The sequence below is a fragment of the Varanus komodoensis genome, unplaced genomic scaffold, assembly GCF_004798865.1.
Source record: "Varanus komodoensis strain SLA01 unplaced genomic scaffold, ASM479886v1 scaffold69, whole genome shotgun sequence".
Lineage (NCBI taxonomy): Eukaryota > Metazoa > Chordata > Lepidosauria > Squamata > Varanidae > Varanus > Varanus komodoensis.
In genome coordinates this window covers 3341010-3361557 of record NW_025336334.1, presented here as the reverse complement: position 1 = coordinate 3361557, position 20548 = coordinate 3341010, and the positions used below count along the sequence as shown (strand labels likewise).

The 20548-nt window shown below is 37.3% G+C and overlaps 1 protein-coding gene across 2 annotated transcripts in view; it reads right to left on the bottom strand.

Moving 5' to 3' along the window:
- The window catches only part of ATXN10 (ataxin 10), a 116197-nt gene that overhangs the window by 53042 nt on the left and 42607 nt on the right, over positions 1-20548 (bottom strand). For both annotated transcript variants that reach the window (XM_044450822.1, XM_044450821.1), the window contains exons 4-5: positions 16761-16857; positions 14752-14916 (exon numbers count right to left, since the gene is read on the bottom strand). In XM_044450822.1, coding sequence (XP_044306757.1) covers positions 14752-14916; positions 16761-16857 — 262 coding nt within the window. The remainder of the gene's footprint in view (positions 1-14751; positions 14917-16760; positions 16858-20548) is intronic.

Sequence of the window (20548 nt, the reverse complement as noted above, 5' to 3'; positions counted from 1 at the left end):
GGGAGACTGCTGGGCAGAAGGGTGCATGGTACACCAACAGAATCCCCAATCTGTCTCAGTTGCCCAACACCAAAGAGAGGCACTCTAGACCTGGCCTCGAGAGAACAGAAAGCCCTGTGAGGGAGAAGGAAGCTCGGTAACCTAAAACGACCCCTCCTCCCCTCCAGACATGGCCGGTGCTGGACCAGATACCTGGGCCATGAGAGAGGGAGACATCCCCCCCTCTCCCGCCCAAGTCTCTGTGATGCAAGCCAGGTTGGCCCCCTCATCCACAATTGTGGATGAGGGATGATTTATTATGGACCAACCTGGCATTAAGCAACAACACCGACAGGCCCGGGGGGTGGTTGAGAAGCCTACCTGGAACCCTCCGGCTGGGGGAAGAACCAGAAGGAGGAACAGGTGTCAACCATCTGTCCCTCCTTCTTCTACATGGACTCGTTAGACACCCAACCCCATAACGGCCATTGTCCATGACCACCCCAATGGTGGCGCCCACGCACCCCAGGCAACCCCATAACCATAGCCGGAGATGAATCCATTAAAAATTAGACTAAAAGCACGTTAAAAATCCTTAAAAACTCCCCCTCAACCACCCAGTACAAAATTACAATTTACAATTCCCACCAGCCAGCCAACTAACAAAGTCCCTGGCCAGCCCAGCCCCCGCATGGTCCCAAACGGTTCCAAATGGCGACGACCGCCCTTAGGCCATCGCCCTTCGACTGCCAGGCCGAGGTCTCCAGCTCCGGCCACGTCCAGCGAGATATGCCAGTGGCTCGTCCCCGTGCCCTGCCCCCAATCCGGTGTATCTCTCACCCATGCCGGTGGGGGAGGGGGCAAGGGTGGCCCCACAGCACTCGCCAGCAAGTTGGCATCCCCGGTGTCTGTCCACGGGCAATATCTGGCCCGCAGTCTGGCTGCAGCGTCCTCCAGCCCCCGGGTCCAGCGATGGCCGCCATCAGCAGCATCAGCTGTCCCAGGTCTGGCAGGTGCGCTTGCGGAGTCCTCGGCGGCGGCACGGCACGGCGGCAGGTGGTGATGGGGATGCCCAGTTCTGGCCCCGGCCCAGCCGTCTCTGGCGAGATATGCCAGCAGCTCATCCCCGCCCCCCGCCCCCAGTCCAGCGTAGCTCTCACCCACGCCAGTGGGGGAGAGGGCAAGGGTGGCCACAACGTAATGTTTACATTGAACATTATAGGGAAATTTGACTTGGCTCATGACCAATTTGGGTTGCAACCAGAGTTGTGGAATGGATTAAGTTCGTGAGCCAAGGTGCCACTGTAGTTCCAGGGGTTGTAACCTCATAGAAGAGTTGTTCAAACCCCTTGATCATTCAGTTGGTCTTTCTTGCTCCTTTTCCAACACTATCTATCTGTCAATCCATCCATCCATCCATCCTTTATTTGGTCATTGACCAGCCAATAAAACACAAAATTGCAATTAGTTAAAATAAGGAAACTCTTTTCTGCTCCTTCTCCAACTCTATAATTAATAGCCTTTTTGAAACGTCATGTTAAAACTGTAAACAATATTCCAAGTGTACAAGAGATTTAGATATGCACAGTACAATAATTGCAAATTAATTTTTATTTTCTCTCTTTTCTTCCCCATTTATTTTTTTTAGACAAAAGAACCCATAAATGCAATACATCACAACAATAATAACAAAAACACAAAAATTAAAGTAAATAATAAAGTGCCCCCACTTTCCCGGAGACCAATGCTACCACCATTCACATACTGTAACAATTAATAATACTTCAATTATTTCCATATCCCCTCCAGAAATTCATATAATCTTGACTGGGTTTACAGCCTTTGCCTTCTATCAGTACTGCTTTTACAAAATCTTCCCAAATTACATTATATTTATTTGCTTTCATTAACTCTCTTTTAATTTTTATTTCTGTCATCAACTTATCATTAATTACCATGTTTCATATTTCATTATACCACTCATGCCTTTGCAAAACCCAATTCTAATATTTAACTATCACTAGCTTAACTGCCATTATCATACTTACAATCAATTCTTTCTTAGCTTCATTTATATCTTGTTTTTCTATCAACAGTAATAACACCATTCTTGGTGACATTTCTAAGTCTAAATCTAAAATTTCTCCAATTTCCTTAAATACCATAATCCAAATATTTTGTATATTTTTACATATGTTTATAAGTTCCGATCTCTTTACCACATCTCCAACATATATTAGAATATTTGTCATCAATTTCATTTAACTTAACTGGTGTTAAATACCATCTGTATATCACCTTGTATCCATGCTCTTTAATTCTCACTGACATATTCTTATATACTCTTCTATTCCAAATATTCTTCCAGTCCTTGTCTTTTTTTTCACCTACATCCATTTCCCAAATTGATTTTAAACTTTTTGTCTGATCCCCTAACTCCATTAATATCCTATAGATTTTGGCAATTCTTCCTTTACTTGTGTATTCTTCCTCAGTCTCACATTCTTTTAGGATCGTTTTAAATTTTGTTAATTGCCTTTCTTCCTCTTTAAATTCATCCTCCATCTTTATCAATTTTTCTAATTGAATTAGATTTAACCAATTTAATTTAACCCCTGGCAATATACTCCTTCATTGTGATATCTTTTGTATCTTATTTTTCCAGTCTTCCCATATATATATATGGTTATTTTTTAATTTAGTTTTCCAATCCTTTAATTCTATTTTTGGGAATTTCTCCATTTCGACCACTGGTTTAACGGAGAAGTTCCCGGGATTAACTGTTGTCTCCATTTTTCCCATACTTCCATCGTATTTTTTAAAAGGAATTTTGAATTCTCTTAATAATCTTTCTAATATCCTTTTTAAACCAATTCGATATCACTCCATATTAATTCTTTATTTTGGGATATAATATCTGGAACTATCTTTAATTGGTTTGCAACCCAGTACTTTTTAACATCTGGAATGCCCAACCCTCCTTTGTTTTGTAATTCATACCGAAGTGCTTCACTTATTCTTGCTCTCTTCCCTCCATTACAATAAACCTCCAATAATTTCTGCATTTCCTTTAATTCATGATCATAAAACCTAATTGGGATCATACAAAACAAAAAATTAATCTTTGGCAGAATTTTCATTTTTGTTACTGCTATTCTTCCAAACCATGATCATTTTACCTTTTCATATTTTCCTATTTTATCTTTTATGTCCTTCTTTAACTTTTCATAATTTTTCTTCTTTAATTCTTGACTATCTTTTGGAATATCGATTCCTAAGTATCTAATATTGTCTACTATTTTTAATTTATATTTTTCTTTTAATATATCCACTTCATCACTACTATGATTATATAACATCATTTCGGATTTATCCCAATTAACTTGAAATTCACTATATTTCCCAAATTCCTTTAAATGTAATAAATAGAAATAAATGTATAAATATATCCTCTCTATAATATCTATTGGGTCTTGAAATGTCAACAATGTATCATCCGCAAATAAATTAATTTTAATTTTCTGACATACTCTGATTCCTTCTATCTGTGTGTCATTCCTAATTGCATTTGCCAGTACTTCCATCATGAAAGGAAATATTATTGGGGATAAGGGACAACCCTGTCTCATTCCTTGGTTTAGGATTATTGTTTCTGTAAAATACCATCATTTACAATTATTTTTGCCATATTTTCTGAATATAATTGATTTATTACTTTCTTAAACTTTACTCCAAATCCCATCTTCTCTATTAAGATCTTCATTGTTGGCCATTCCACACAGTCAAAGGCTTTAAATATATCTAAAGCTAGTATACTTGAATTTATGTTTTGCTTCTCAATATAATTGTTAATATTTAATACTCTCCCTACCACATCTGACATTTGTCGACCTGTTATAAACCCACATTGATCATTCCTTATATATTTATCTATAAATGTATTCAATCTATTTACCAATATTGCTGTAGAGCATCTTGATGAATCAGAGATATCGGTCAATAAGATCCAGGATTTGTAAGGTCTTTTTTAGATTTTGCTATCGATACTATCATGGGTTATCTCCAAATACTTGGAATTGCTTCCTCTTCCATTATTTCATTAAATATCATTTTCATTTTAGGGACTAATAATTGTTAAAAATTTTTATAATATTCAGCACCCAATCCATCAGATCCTGGCGCTTTATCTATTTTTAATTTATTAATAACTTCCAATATCTCTTCTTCTTCTATTTGAGCTTCCACGATTTCTTTATCCTCTTCTCAAATTTTACACTTTAAATTCTTTTCTATAAATTTTTGGCTTTCTTTCAAATCTATTTCATTTCCCTTATATAGCTTTTCAAAAAACCTTTGAAAAATTAAAAGTTTTTTTTTCATCTTGTTACATTTTTCCCCTTTTTCGTTCTTTATTACTCCAATAATTTTTTTTGCTTTTTTGACTTGTGTGGCTTTGGCCAGCATTTTGGAATTTTTATTACTATTTTCATAAAATTCTCTTGTCAAGTAAATTAGATTTCTTTGAACTTGTTCTATTTGAATATTTTGTATTTCTTTTCTTTTTGCTGTTAATTCTAACATAATTTTGTTTTCTCTACTTTTTCTCTAATTCTTTAATGTCTTCTTCTAGTCTCATTATGTGTTGCTCTTTTTTTAAAATTATATGAATATTGTATTCCTAGCCCTCTTACCACTGCTTCCATTGTATTCCATATTACACTTGTATTACTACATCCTTTTTCATTTATTTCCCATATTTAATTTTTCCCCCATTTTTTCTAAAATCTTTTCATTTTTAAAAAATCCTTAAATTCTTAATCTATTTGCCTGTCTATAATAGATATAATAGATAGACAGGATATTTTATTTCCATTTCCATTGTTATCATTGCATGATCTGATATTTTAATTACTTTTATATCCGCCTTAACTATCTTGGACAATATTTCTGATGTTACAAAAATATAGTCTATTCTTGTGAAATTTTTATGTCTTTTTAAATAAAATATATAACTTTTCTGTTCTCCATTTAATTCTCTCCAAACATCTTTAAATCTGTTTTCATTAATAAATCTACTTAAATCTGTATTCTTATATTTTATATTTGACTTTGATGGGTTAGATTTATCTTTTTCTTTATCCATAACCATATTATAATCACTCACCATTATCACATACCCTTTTTTTAATTCTTCTATTTCTTTATATTCCTTGTCGTAGAACTCCCTTTGATTTATATTAGCTGCAAATATATTAAATAATGTCATCTCTTGTCCATACATTAGAGCTTGTATTATTAGAAATCTCCCCAGATGGTTGTTTTTTATATTTATATTCACATCTTTTGGCAAGAATGATTGCAACACCTCTAGCTTTTGAACTACCATATGATTTCTCGTACATATCTGCCCAGTATAATTTTACTTCATTTACCCCATCTTTCTTTTGATGCATTTCTTCTAAAAATATATCATCTGCTTTTTCTTTATATAAAGATTTTTTGATTCTGGCTCGTTAATGTCTTTCTCCCAAGTCATTTACATTCCAAGACACAATCTTCAGTGTTTTTCCCATTCTTTCAATACATTAAATGTTCTTTTTGGTCTCCAAATGTGATAAAATAAACACTCCAAGACCATAACAACCACCCAAATCAACTTAACCCTACCCCCACCAAATTCCCCACCACAGCTGTGTATGGAGGGCCCCTTGCCCATCTTCAGGAGATTCTCTCCTCCCTGCCGCTTTGGGCTTCCGGGGGTGGGGGGGAGAGAAGCCTTCCCTTCGTAGTCCCCAGACACCCATTCCACCCTCCCCAGTCATCTATACCCTTTTATTCTATACTCAAAATTCTCTTATATTTCGGTAATAATTTCAACACTAACAAATACAATATATTCTATACCCATTACATATAAATCTTATCTTTTCATCCTTCTTCTAAATCTTCTCTTTTTCTGGATCTCCTCTTCTTCCTGCCTCTATGGAGAGGATGAGCCTCCTACTTCTATGCTCAGCTTCTCCTTCTCACTATCTCTCCTCTCCTTCTCTGTCTTCCTTCTTGAAAATGTAGATATGTCCTTTAACTTTTGCATTTGTGCTATGTATTCCTAACCCAGGATAATTCTGAGCATCTTCAGTAATTCCAGTGCTTCTTCCTTTGTATCCACTCTATAATATTTTCCATTATAAGCAAACCCCATAAAAATTGGGAACCCACAACTATATTTTATGGAATTCTCTTGGAGTATTTGACAGACTTGAGACATATCTCTTCTCCACTGCAAAGTCTCATTACATAGATCAGGAAAGACTTGAATCTGATGACCTTCCAGCATAATTGGTGTCATATTCCGTAATTTCCACATCAGTTATTCTTTTTTTGCATATGTCCAAAATCTAACCACAATGTCTCTTAGTATTTTTCTTCCTGGTCTTCTTGGGTCAACTCTATGTATTGCATCAATATCATATCTTGTAAAGGAAACATCTGGAAGAACAGTTTTAGCCCAATCCAATATTGATTGGATCAATTTATCTTCATTCTCTTTCGCATCCTCTGGATATTCTTTAAGGTGTATAATTCAATCTTCATTGTCTACCTCGAATCTCGATCACTTTCAGAGACCTGGTCTATCATAGTCATCTTTTTTTTAACTCTTTATCCTGTTCACTCACCTGAGCTTTCACTTCTGTAATTATTTGGAGATTCTCTTGATTTTGTTTAGCTAATTCTTTTATTCTTCCATTCATATTATCTATTTTAATATCCAGCTTCTTCATCTCTTCTTTCATACCATCAAATCCTACATCCATTTTTGTTTTTATTTCTCTTATTTCTTGTAGAAGTATTGAAGTCGTTGCTTTTTCCGGTGATTGTTCCGGTGATGATTTCTTTTTTCCACTCATCTCTACTCTTTTTAATCGCAAATCTGATGGATGAGGTTTGTGAGAAGAATCTTATTTCGCCCTGGATCTTTGCTAAACAGTCTTCGGTTCTCAAGATCAAGATCTCATGTTTCCTGCACTTTTACTACACTTGGACATACAGTCTACAACTATTACTTCCAGCTAAGTGGAGAGAGAGCCCTTGGATTTAATGATCTCATTTGCAGTCCATCATTGAACTACACTTTCAATCAATGAATGAGCAGCTGCGATTTAACAAATAGCCAGCAAATTCAGATGCAGTTCAGATTCAGATGCAATTCATTGCATAGTTTGTTTTGTCTATCATACTTGCTTGTTTAATTGTTAGGGTTTTTTTTCTTTTTTATTAATTGCTTGTTATTTTATAGTATAAACAACTTAGCAGAAAAGTTAGTCCTGGGATTTTAATTAGCTTTAATCTGCATTCCTTACAGCTCTGTCCGACTGTTTTCGGTATCGGCACTCTCTCGGCCTTCCAGCTGCCCGGGGGGAGAGAGAAGAGTCACTTCTTATTTAAAAAAAAAAATCCTTCAACAAAGTAACCTTCTCTGTATCGCTGCTTCCCTAGCTTTTTTAAAGCTTATTTTAATAAGCAGCCAGAGTATTTATAACATAAACTCTGTTTCTCAATCCGTAGACAGTTGAAATATGGCTTACTCTGGGCTAGAGCCAGCAGTTTCAGATCACAAAAACAACTCTCAGTCCACGTCTGTGTTTCAAATCTTCCCAGGAGATAAACAAAGGAATTAACTTACGTTTTATGCATTTATCCAGTGTTTCTTTATCTTAATTTGAGTATATTTTAATCATGTTTTTGTTGATGATCATGAGGAGTGCAGATTTTAGCGTCCGAAATCCATTCTGAGCTGGCTCCGCCCCCCAATGTTTATTTTCTCTCTAAAAATCCTCTGCTTCAGTAACCCATTAAAACATTTGTTCTTAAAAATTGTTTCTAATACAAGTAGTTAAACTATAGGCATCATGTTAGAAGGTAAATTTCCCTTTCTCTTACATGTAAGAGCTAATGTGTAATGCAGCTTGCCACAACATGTTTATGTATTGTTTAAAATTAAAGAATACTTTCTCAGAGATATAATGCAATTATGAAAGTGTATGCAGATTTATTAATTAGGACTACATAGTTAACAGTCTAATATTTATTTCACTGAATCACAGTTCTAAATCCAATTTTTAATGGCATCCCATAGTGTTTCTAAATTAAATGACTTGGTTAGGATGAGATACAATGAAGCTCTGAAGCATTTTTCCCAATCTAGACACTTATGCAGCTTCAAGACTTAAACTTGATAACACATCAAAACATAGAAACAGAGTGAATCAGAAGGGGCCTCCTGGGCCATCTAGTCTGACCCTGGCTCCAGCCGGCTGCACCCATGACATGCCTACCATGTGCATGTCCAGCCTATTCTTAAACACCCTCACCGATGGGGCTTCAACCACCTCCCATGGAAGCATTCCATACACTAGGGGTCCTAACTGTCTGGATTACTTCCTGGCATCTACCCTAAATCTTGGTTCCCTGAGCTTTGCTGTATTTGAACCTGTCCTGCCCTCCACTGCAGGTGAAAAAAGGCTATAACCCATCTCTGTGTGGCACCCCCTCACATACCTCTATGTCACTAACAAGTCCCCTCTGAGTCTTCTCCTCTCAAGACTGAAAAGACCCAGCTCCCTCAGTCTCTCAGTGTTGATTTTTTTCCCCATTATATAGCCAGTAGCTTCCAAAGACATAGCATTCTTCTCTGCCGCTCATTAGAACAAACCAAAATAGAGAAATGAATCTGACTTCTTAAAGACTATTCAATTTTTCAGTGTCTAAGGCATGGCTTGCACATACAGAACCCTGTTTTTAAAAATGGGAAGAAACACACTCAGAGAAGTGCAATTGGGTCATTTTACACTGTAATCCATGACATTCCTATCTTATTTCTGCTATCTTCTCTTCCCCTAGCAGGGAAAATACATGAGTTCATAACCACAGTAATGATTATAGGACAAAGATAATAAACAGAGAAGGAGAAGCTGGATAGATTAAACATTAATATTTGATTTTTATATGAATGATTTGACAAAACATGAATTGTACAAAATGAATCCTCAGTCAACATTGCAAATCATCCACAAAGGTTCCTTAACTCAAATCTTTCTTTCTTTCTAGGATTAGCTCACTTACATCCATGCTCATCATTAGGATATTAAAATTAGCCTTAGAATTAAATAAACCGCTGGAATATTTAACTCACTACTACCTAGTCTGCTTGTTAGCAGCTCTCCAGGGTTTCCTTTAGGAGGCTCTCCCAGGCTTTACTGAGATCCTTCAAACTCAGTGTAAGGTAAAAGTAAATGTTCCCCTGCACATGCACTACTCATCTCCATTTGTAAACCCAAGAGTCGGCAAGTTGTCCAAAGATGCTTCTGTGGTCATGTGGCCAGGGCACACAGAACCTTTGTTACCTTTCCCACCTAAGTGGTACCTATTTATCTACTTGCATTTGCATGATTTAGAATTGCTAGGTAAACAAGAGCTGGGACAAAGCAGGAGACACTCATCCCATCACGCCAATTCAAACTGCCAACCTTCTGATCAACAGCCCATTGGCTCAGTGGTTTAACCCACTGCACCACCTGTGTCCCTCTCAATATATCATAGACTTAATCTGGAATGTTTAGAATTGGAGAGTATTCTACAAGTGATCTATTTACTCTCCTATAACACTTTGGGTCTTCAATGGGGATGAGGGGTTATCAGCACCTCAATTCCCAAAAGCTTACAGATATGCTCTAGTTATGACTGAGAAAGGGCACAGTACTTGAGCTAAACAACTCTTTGCAGCTGATCCTTATATTGGAGCAGACACTTACAGCCAAAAGTCAAAGAACCACTTTTCTCAGTAACTACTTCACAACCCTAATCCAGTGTTGCCACCTCATAAACTGGAAGGATGAGATCTTTTAAAATTCATGCAGGTATCATGCTCTTATCGGCAAGGTCAGACAATGGCAGGGTTCACAAGTCATAAAAGCAACCCTGTGTGCTTTCCATGATATTTTTCCTCAGATGTGCCTAGCATGGTTTCTACCCTCTTCAGCCTTCCCACTGTTGGTCTGTATGCCATCAACCACTTTGATTGAAATTCAATCCCATGCTGAATAGCTAGACTCTTTATCCAGGATGCTTTGTTTTAGCCACATACTAAGACCATAGAAGCCACAATACCAGATTCAGACACCAGAGAAATCATGGTGAAGCAATAAAACCACAGAATGTACTGTTGTTTCTTATCATGGTTTTGAAAAATCAAATGTTCTATTCTGAACTGCCATGACAAGATTCAAATGACATGACAGTCCATCTTAACATCATGGTAGAAACCATGTTGTGTTAATCCATCCAAACTCTAAGGAAACTAACCTGAATTGTTAATACAATACAAGACAATATTCTATCTTTTTTCTCTTTCAAGAAATCCAAAGTGGCTTACATAACCTCATCCTCACAACAATAACTCTGTGAGGTGGGATGGATTAAGACCATATGCCTCCAAAAATCTTCAGTGGCTACCTATTAGTTTCCAGCCTCAATACATGGTACTGGCTCTTTAAGGCCCCAAACAGCTTGGGGCATTGGTAATTTAAGTACTCCCATTTATCTCATGTTTTTCTTCATGTACTCTCAATGCTGACTGAAGTGAGTGGTCAACAGAAAGCGACTTCCCAGTTTTGACATCAGTCCTCCCCAACTTTATTGATTGTTAAAATCATATTCTGCTGTATTGGCCCAAGGATCCTCTAAGCTGATTACAATGAAATAATAACACACCATAATAATAAAAGCAATCAATTAAAACACACAACAATAACAAAAGACAATAAAACAAACAGTACACAGCTGAGGGATAATAATTTAAAACTATATAAATTAAAACAACAATGTCACAACATTTTCAAGATAAAATCAATTATTAAAATACCTAGAAAATAAAGTTGTTTTTGCCTGGCACTTAAAAGATTGTAACAAGGGCACCATGCAAACTGCTTTCAGGAGGCTGTTCCACCGGTAGAGTGCAACTAGTGAGGCAGACCCCTTTTTTACTAGCCTCCTAAAGTCCTTGGAGGATGGCTCTGAGACTGATCATAGAGGCTGGGTAGGTACATATGGGAGCACTCCGTCCTTCAGGTACACTGGGCCCAAGCCATTTAGGGCTTTATATATTAAAACAAGCACCTTAAATTTGGCTCAGAGCTCAACAGGTAACCAATGAAGATGGAATAATATTGGAGTCACACCCTCAAATTATCACATTTTAACCTAACAGCGAGACCAGAATGAAGAACAGCAATTTCAATCCTGTGACATAGATTGACACTGTGAAACAGCACAAGTCAAGGCTAAGTGTCATATCTGAGCAATAATATAAAATGAGGACTTCTCCAGACCCAGTCTAGCATTTATTTGACTAGATGGGAAATAAATGCACAGTGCAGCTGAGGAGGTGATGGATTATGAAGGAAGAGCCCATGTGTACAGCTTCTGCGGACTTAAAATTGCATTGTATTTTAATTATGCATACACATTGTAAACCATTTGAAAAGCTCATTAGCTGTGAACAGTATATAAACTTGTTAAATAAATTATAAATAAATAAATAGTAGGTTAGCTAGGAAATAGCTATAGTTACTATTGTGTGAATATTCTATGGCAGTGATGGTGAACCTTTTAGAGACCAAGTGCCTAAACTGCAACCCAAAACCCACTTATTTATCGCAAAGTGCCAATACTACAATAAAACCTGAAAACAGGTTTTAGTTTAGAAAAAACAACTCACAGCCAGTTCAAGCAAATATATATATATATATATATATATATATATCCTTGGCAGCGCACTGACCGGCCATGAAAAAGCTTGGATGAGTCGCAGCTAATGAGTCATGGCTCATGCCATCATTGCCTGGTGCCACTACTCCTTTCTGAGCATATGCATGACCTCTATATGTGCTGTTATCTAATGCTCGGCTGCTGTGGCAATGCTGGGGTGACTTGGCTCGCGTGCCGACAGAGAGGGCTCTGCGTGCCCGCTGTGGCACACATGCCATAGGTTCGCCACCACTGTTCTATGGTAACTGCAATAGCAACAATAGTAGAAGGCTTTTGAGATCTAGAAGTAAAAACAAACAGCCCTCAAGTTAATAAAGGAATGGACCTACTTTGGGATTGTCTCTGCACATGTTCCATGACACAAAAGAGAATTTTGTTCCATTATCTGAAGACCTGATTAAACATTACATGGCAGTTCTACAAGAGAATTTCTAGGAAGCCTCTCTGAATCAGGGCAGCAGAACAGGCAACATTTTCCCTCACAGATCCAAATTACCGCATACAGCTGTTTGTAATAGAACATGGGTCCTCAAACTATCCACCCTGACATGCCCATTTATCTGGCCTGCCTTTTAATTATGTGAGCCTGGGGCCCACTGTGCCCGCAATTGCTGCGCCCGCCACCTCGCTGCGCCCGCCACCTCACCCACTGCTTCACCGCACACACACACACTGCCTCCTTGCTGGCCCGCGCCTGCCACTGCCTTTCAACTGGCCCCCTGTTGACAAAGTTTGAGGACCCCTGTAATAGAAGAACATTATATTGAGAAATACAGTGGCATTATCTACCATATAGAGTGTAGCTTGGCTCCAAGACCCCAGTAAATAAACAGGTAGCAGCCACCTGCACACCAGCTGGGGAAACATGTGGGGAAATATTGTAAGACTTTACCAAAACATGCAAGATTTTGCCTTCCTTAACAGCATTCAGGGTTAGGGAAAAAAAAGCTTGCATTAACTTACCCTACCATGCACGCTATGTCTGGTTCTGACTACATATTGTGGTTGCTTTTTGCAGAAGCATGATTTCCAGAGTGAAACCCATCTTTCCTTTTCCTCCATCCCATGCAGAAGAATGGAGGTGTAAATTACTCTCTTCCCCTTGAACATTTGCAATAGGCGGCAGCAGCAATCTGCTGCTTTCATGCTCTGCAAAAGGTCACAGATTTTAACTCTGGATTTTCTGCAGTATGCTGAGACTCAAGCGAAAGAAAGGCTGAGGGCAACACACATAATGTGGAAAGCCAGTCTACTAAGCCAAGTCAAAATGTGTTGACTAATGGATCAGTTTAATATGATGCAATTTGCTAGCTCCAAACAAACCTGTGATGGCCACATTCTGAATCATCTGAAACTTCTATGGTGTCTTCCTGATTTGGTTCAACATCAACTGCAGCAACTAACAAGGGACTGAATAGAGCATCAATGGCTGAGTCAAAACCTGTTTTACATACAAAAGATTCCTGGACACTGCTGCTACCTAAGTATCCAGAAATACTACCTACGGTAGCTCTAACTTCTTAAGATTAACCTTCTTCTGGGGTTCAGTTGATTTAACTTCAACCAATCCAAGACTGTTATGAAGGCTTGAAAACCTAGCCTTTTCCTAAGGAAAACCTAGCCTTTTTAGGATTTGCATTCTATCACACGATCTCCACCTGCAGACTGAAGTAGCACAATCAAGACAAGTTTATTTCCTCAGTTGTGAATTTTTCCAGTCTGCAAGACTGCAGTATGTGCCCATTATTTTTAACTTAATCACTTGAGACGCCAAATGCTTTGTGGGTCCCCCACTGTACAAGCTATTCCAGGAGATGCAAATAAAAGTTTTATGAATGAAATTATTCTTATTAAATTTTACCCAGTTACCATACCAATAGACAAAATATCAAGTAACATAACAGCACAGGATAATCCAGCCTGTCATTCTTGCCAACATAAAGGGTGACTGCAATAAGTAGTTATGCAGGTTCAGCATTACATGCCAATTGTTGAAAATAACTAAGAGTGATTTTAAATTCCTAAGACAGAATCCTGAGACCAGCTTTATCCACAATTACACAACATCCCTAAGAAACTTGCACACAAGAAAAAGACAGGAAAGGGAACATAAAATCCTGTAGCCTAGTCCCAGGCTCCAAATCATGGTTAGTCTTTGCATCTGAATAGTCTACTATGGTATTTTTCCATGTATAAGACGATACTTTTTCTTAAAAACACTCACCTAAAAATGGAGGGGCGTCTTATACACAGGGAGCCAAGAGGAGAACTGCGGGGGCGGCGAGGCGGCGATTGGTAGGAAAAGTGGGGGGTGGCGAGGCAGCGCGTGCGGAGGGTGAGGCAGCGTGGGCAGGGGGGTGGTGAGGTGGCACGTGTGGGCGTGGCAGCAGCTTGCTCGCTTGGAGATCAGTAGGAAAAGTGGGGGGGCATCCTATACATGGGCGTATCTTATAGACGGAAAAATACGTTAGGTTTTCAAGAGAAGTACTAAGAAAAAGAAAAAAATCTAACAATCAGTAAACAATAATTATTTGTTGTGATACTTCTTTGCAACTGCAAATTGAAGTTTTAGTTAAATCAAAGAGGCCCTTCGGACAAGGAACCCCCACCTCACCACTGCTGCCTTTGTATGCACATACAAAGGATACACATTTTCTCTTTTCTCCCCCAGCAGAAGCTCCAGGCAAGAGGGGAAAAGTGTGAAATTGTACTAAGTTATGAGATGGCTTGTTGAGAGAAAGCTACTCTTAGAACAAGCATGCTAGGAAGCACCACAGGGCATGTAGTTCTTTAGATCCTGGCATAACTTGTCACAAAATTTAAATCAGTATTATATTCTTACAATATTTATACTAAAAACAAGTTAGAGTAAGATGCATTTCTTATCAAATGAAATATAAATAAGTACATTTGCCAATAATTTTGAAAAAATTAAAAAATACATACACCCATTCTGATTCAGGGTATCTTCTGGAGGCTTGCAGAATAGCAAGGACAACATTCAAGTTGTTTTCTTCTTGCAGTTCTATCATTCTTTCAGGGTTCAGGCAAGTGAAAAGAACCATAGAGCAATACGAAACAATTTTCTCATCCTGATAATTTAAGCAATTCCTAGAAGAGGAGGATAATATATTGTTAAGGGCTATTTACAATAGTATACCAGTAGTTGATTCTGAACATCCAAGTGTACAGAATTTTTAAAAAGTCAGCAAGTATTCCTTTCCATTTGCTTTCATTCTGAGAGCTCTCCCAATCAACCCTTCAGTCTGCAAAATATAACACACAGTTCTGTGATAATGTGTCCATGTTTTACCTGTGGCAAGTAAAGTTAGAGTCAGTTTGATATGTTCTTGATTCTCTTGAAATTTCTCATCTGATGCTAAGCCAAAAGCTGTTGTTGTTGCCAGAGTATGCATTAATATGTGGTATAATTTTATACCAATTTTCTAAAACATCTTTCTGAAGTAGGGAGCCAGTGTGACATGCTGGTTAGTGTTGGACTCAGGACCTGGAAGATCTGGGTTCTGGTCTTCATGTAGCCATGAAGCTCAATGAGTGTCTTTGGGTCAGTCACTAATTTTCAGCCTAGCTCACCTCACAGGGTGATTGCTGTTGTTGTTGGGATAAAAATGGAGTGGAAGACAACTATATAAGCCACCTTGAGTTCCTCACAAAAGGAAAAAAAAGTCAAGATTTAAGTTTAATGTTATAATAATAGTAATGTAAATTCCAGGCATTTCAATGAAACTAAATAAATTCTCCCATAGAAGGGTATTTAAAAAATGCTTAAACCATGACAGGATGATACTTGCAGCATCTTTCAAATAACTGCTAGCTTCCTTACCCTCACACAGCTTACACTTCCTTACCCTCACAGCTTTGTAAAGCAGGTTAGACTAAGACTTGCTCAAGGCTATATCTACATAAGATTTATGGCCAAACAAGTTTTATGGCCAAATGGAGATTTAAACTGAGATTTCCCAGTTCAAAGCCCAAAATTCTGTCCACTGTACATCAATGTCTGCAGAGAAATCCTGCAATAAGGAATTAAAAGCAATAGGTAGTTTCTTTTAAAAAAGAAAAGAAAAAAGAACAAAGGTTAAGAGAGCCAATCATCTTATTGAAGAAAGGAAGGGTGTAAGGTATGGACTAGTGAAAGAATTTCTCAGAATGTGATGTCTCATTTTAAGGGCAGTATATTTAAGATTTAAAAGTTGGGATGTAACATTTGGTAGATAATTTGTTAGGCTGACTCATTTGAATGGATCCCCCCGCATAGTAGAAAAGTTCTTAAACTATGAAGTCTTTTAATACAATAACCAAAACATGGTGTGATGCAACCTGTCTTAGAAAAAACAATCTCCTTCTTTCATACAAAAGAGGCAATGCCTAAGGTGCCTGCTGCAAAATGTGCATCATAGAAATTAACTATGATCTTTTCTTTACAATTTAATTTATTCCTATGAAAATTAACACAGCTTTAATGTAATATTAATTAATACTAGGCTGGATGCACAACAATCCTATTAACAACCTATGTTCCACAATATTTCAAAACTCAATCTAATTCTGTTGGGTAGGCTTCCAAGTAAAGTGATGTACTATAGCAACCTAAATTTTTAACTCATTTTTAATGAAACTGCTTCTGGAGGCTTTTTGTTATCCATTACTTGTTAACATTATAGTCAAGCTCACTTGCTAAACTAAACAAACAATAAGGACTGTTAAGCCATGCAGTTTTGGGTACAGATAGGAAACGTTAAACATTTTAATATGTTGCTCTTTCTTAATATGTACAACCAACCTATTCATGTAAAATTTAAAGCATATGACAATAGAGTCAAATTATTTTCCCCTTAAGCATTTTGGTGTTAGCAAACAATCTCAATGAAATGTAAATACAACCACATATTATCCATTTTGAGTGGAGAAAGAAGATGCTTAGTGATGCTTACAAGAAAACAGAAGGGAAAGCAAGCTCCCAAATCCTGTTCTGGGAATCTTTGTTTCCTGTTGCAATATTTCCAAGAAACTGGAAGCTACAACGAAAAGCTAGAAGAGGGAAAAGAAATGCTTAATCAACAATCATCATATCTTTATTGCATAGCAAGAAATATGTCTTACAATGTATTATCTATAAGACTATAGCCACCAACTATGGTCCACTAAATTACTAATTTAAAAAATGATAAATCTTATGCACTTGCTGGAGTAAGTGCAACTGAATTCTATAAGTCTGACTTTAAGTAACAACAGATAGGATGAATGATGATACCTATCCCTATATAAGCTTGCTATTCAGTTTATGATCAGATCTGTGTCCACTTAGAATACTACCTTGTAAATCACTGCCATTCAGCCCACCCATCCCCTACCTGCATGCGCACAAGCACACACACACTTCCCACCACCACCAACAAAATAGTTATATATGTTGCTGGTCATCCAGCCATGTGGGTCATCCATGGAATGCTTCGTGCTGGATTTCATGTAAAAGCTAGAGGACTACATAATGAGAAAGCCCTCCAAATCCACAATGGCATTGCCAATGCTCCATTATAATCTTACTATATCACTCAGCTAACATTCGGTCAAGAAGGTGCAGACTTAAATAAGTAACCCATGAAACTAACTCATTTCATGGATCAATCCTATGAGTCATTGCACTGTTGTTTAGGGGATTATAGGGTTCAGTCTGGGCAATTGTTCCAGGCTTTAGGAAGATGATAATGAGTATACGGGCTGAACATTTATTCCCCTGCTCTCTGCACCCCCCATTTCATGCTGTGCCACATTAATCAGAGTGCAGTATGACATTCAAACCAGGGGATTGATGTTCCAATGCTTGTTTTCTGAAAAATTCCTGGTGTATAGCAATGTTAAACATGGACATATTTGGTTGTTATGGCTGGGTCCCTTTCCCATATGCCACCAGTTTTCTTCCCCACCTACTTTTATTTCATCCCTTGTATATCTGCTTTTTTCAACCTGTTGCCCTGTAGTCTTTTTACATGCACGTCCTTTTCTGCATTTTTCAATTTTTCCTCTCCAAAAGAAAAAGCCATCAAAAAGATAATTAGAGATGGGGCACAACCCATCTTGAATTGTTGTGTGATCCAACTATAGGTTTCAACCCACCAGTTACAGGCATCATAAAGGCCAACATAAGGTTACACCAATCCTAACTGGACAGGAAGGCTATAATGGCTAGCACTAATGGGAACTGTAAGCTAAAACATCTGGAGAGCCAGAAGTTATCCACTCCTGTTCTACGTGTAATAAATGGATTGCAAAACAAATCCCTTCTCAAAACCAAAAGACTGGTTCTACAACATGGGAAACCTAAAACTTGTATAGCACAATGCATGGAAGATCTAACAATGGTTTCAATCAATATTTGAGTGGATGGCATGCCTTTTCTGAAGATCATGTATAATTAATATGTCTGGATTTCTGTTCTTACATTGATATTCACATTTAAACAATTATTAATTTCACTGAGCTTTGTGTTTTTATATAATTTTGTTTTACAATAATTTACAATAAAAAACAATCTTTTAAACGTTCACAGAGGAAAAAAGCATTAACTATCACTACAGAAATAATTTCCACTTTTTTACTTCAAGCCATGTCATTAGCCATGCCACTTCCATAAAATTTCAAGCTACGTACCTAGGGCACAGACATTGCCTTTAAAAGTATAACTCATAACTTAATGTAAAGGAAAAATAAGATTAAAAACTTATTTTTAATATTTTTCTGCAAAGCTATCATTTTTGTGAATTTTTCTTAATAAACTGATTTTTTGAAATTCAAGACTAGGTTGTAGTATTTATATTTTGTCCTCTTTAGTAGAGCAGTGTCTGTTTTTCCCCTCTAGGTGAAAAGGCACTGGAAGAAATATAGAAATTATTTCCCCAATGTTTAACAGGGGCAGGAGCAACAACCAAGTTTATATTTGGTACCTTTTGCAACTATTTTTCAGCTTTCCTCAAATATTTAGACAAGAGTCATTTCAATCTATGACATAACAGTCACACTTAAGTAATTCCAGCACCAAAGCAAAAGTGATGACAAAGAGAAGATACAATTCTAATGAAAGAAAATATTATTACAGACTATATGATGAAAAATATCAATATTTCTAAAGGAAAATATTGAAATCACTCACTATCCACTTTAGTTTTAGCCAGCTTGGCAAATCGCTGCAATTTTCAGTAAAGGAACTCAACATTCTAAGTTCTCCCTTCTTGAAAATTGAAGACAGCATATTCCATTACCAGCATTTGCTGTATTTTAAATGCATCCAACATTCTATCTTTGGCTATAATGCACATTACATAAATCTTCCTCTTCAGACTTTTTAAAAACTTGATTTGCAATTAAATATTTCATCTAGTATGTTAGTACTAAAACCCCAAAACAAACTGACATTATTGCATTCATTTTTTCATTACAAAGTAACAGCTGTGGTGATAGTGATGGGAGTGGGGTGCTGCATGAAGAAAATGCCATTTCACAGAAGTCCACAGAATATCAGGGCATTTTTGGAAAGCTCAACAAGTTATTCATTTCTTCCCCTGTTCAATGGCTGGCATGGAACCATACCATTAAATATTAAAAAATTGTTAAACAGATATTACTAAAGGACAGCTCATTGAAGAAGGATGTGTTGATTGCCAGGCCCTGGAAATAGTAAAGGAGTATCTGTTTGAAAGGTGCTGAGCCAGCTGGCAACCAGAGCTAAGAGAGCCTGGGAACATTCCTCCTTTGGAACAGAAACAGAAAGAAATTTTAAAATAAGTGCATTTGGGGTTAGGTACAAAGCAACCTCCATCTTTTGCTTTAACTTTTAATAATTATTTTTCTTCAAATGGCAAAGCAGTAAGAAAAACTGTTGAAGTGAGCAATAAAAGTAATTAAATGAATATTGCATATCTCCAGGCAAGAATGGATATAACACACTATCGGTATATGTAGTAACAGATTACTCTAAAAAGTAGGTCTGCCTCAGGAAGCTTACAATGTAAGTTTCAATACTAAAGGAGTGAAAAGAAGGAAGGAAACAACAGATGCAATAAGGCTTCATTTATGCCTATGAAGACTCCATTAAGTCTACCCACAGCATTTTGCAGTGGGACAGCTGCAGGGAAGGGAAGGACTAACTTTTCTCTTCCATTACCAAAACCTCACTCCAGTCATGCTGCAATCACACTTTTTAAATGCCTGACTCCAGCAGGAAAAGGATAATGTGTGAAGCCACGTGCCAGCAGTGGGGTCTGGCCCCACACACTGTGGGGGATGACTGTGTCTGCTAGTTGGAATACAGTGCCCAGTGCTCTTGCCTTCAGCCTGAAAAGGGTATACCTTAAAGATCCTTGAGTTAATACAGATGCTGCAATATACTATAGTCAGAAAGTTATCATATTTATCACCATGTAAGAGACACAAATCATATGACCTTGAGTATACATACATGTCAAATAAAGTGCTTTGAAATATTAATGATTTTAAGAAAAAATCTGATTAAAATCTTTAGATTTAATAATGAGATACCCATATTTATACATTTTTCTCCCAGTTTCCCATTAACAGCTCTCTATTTAGATTTTTTTTCTTCCACCTTCTCTAAAATTATGTTGGCTTTTAGTAAAATAAGTATTGTAAAACTTCATGAGCCCAATGTCCACAGAATGTCATTAATTTCCATTTAGGTACTTTTTCAAGTCTGTCCTCCTAACCA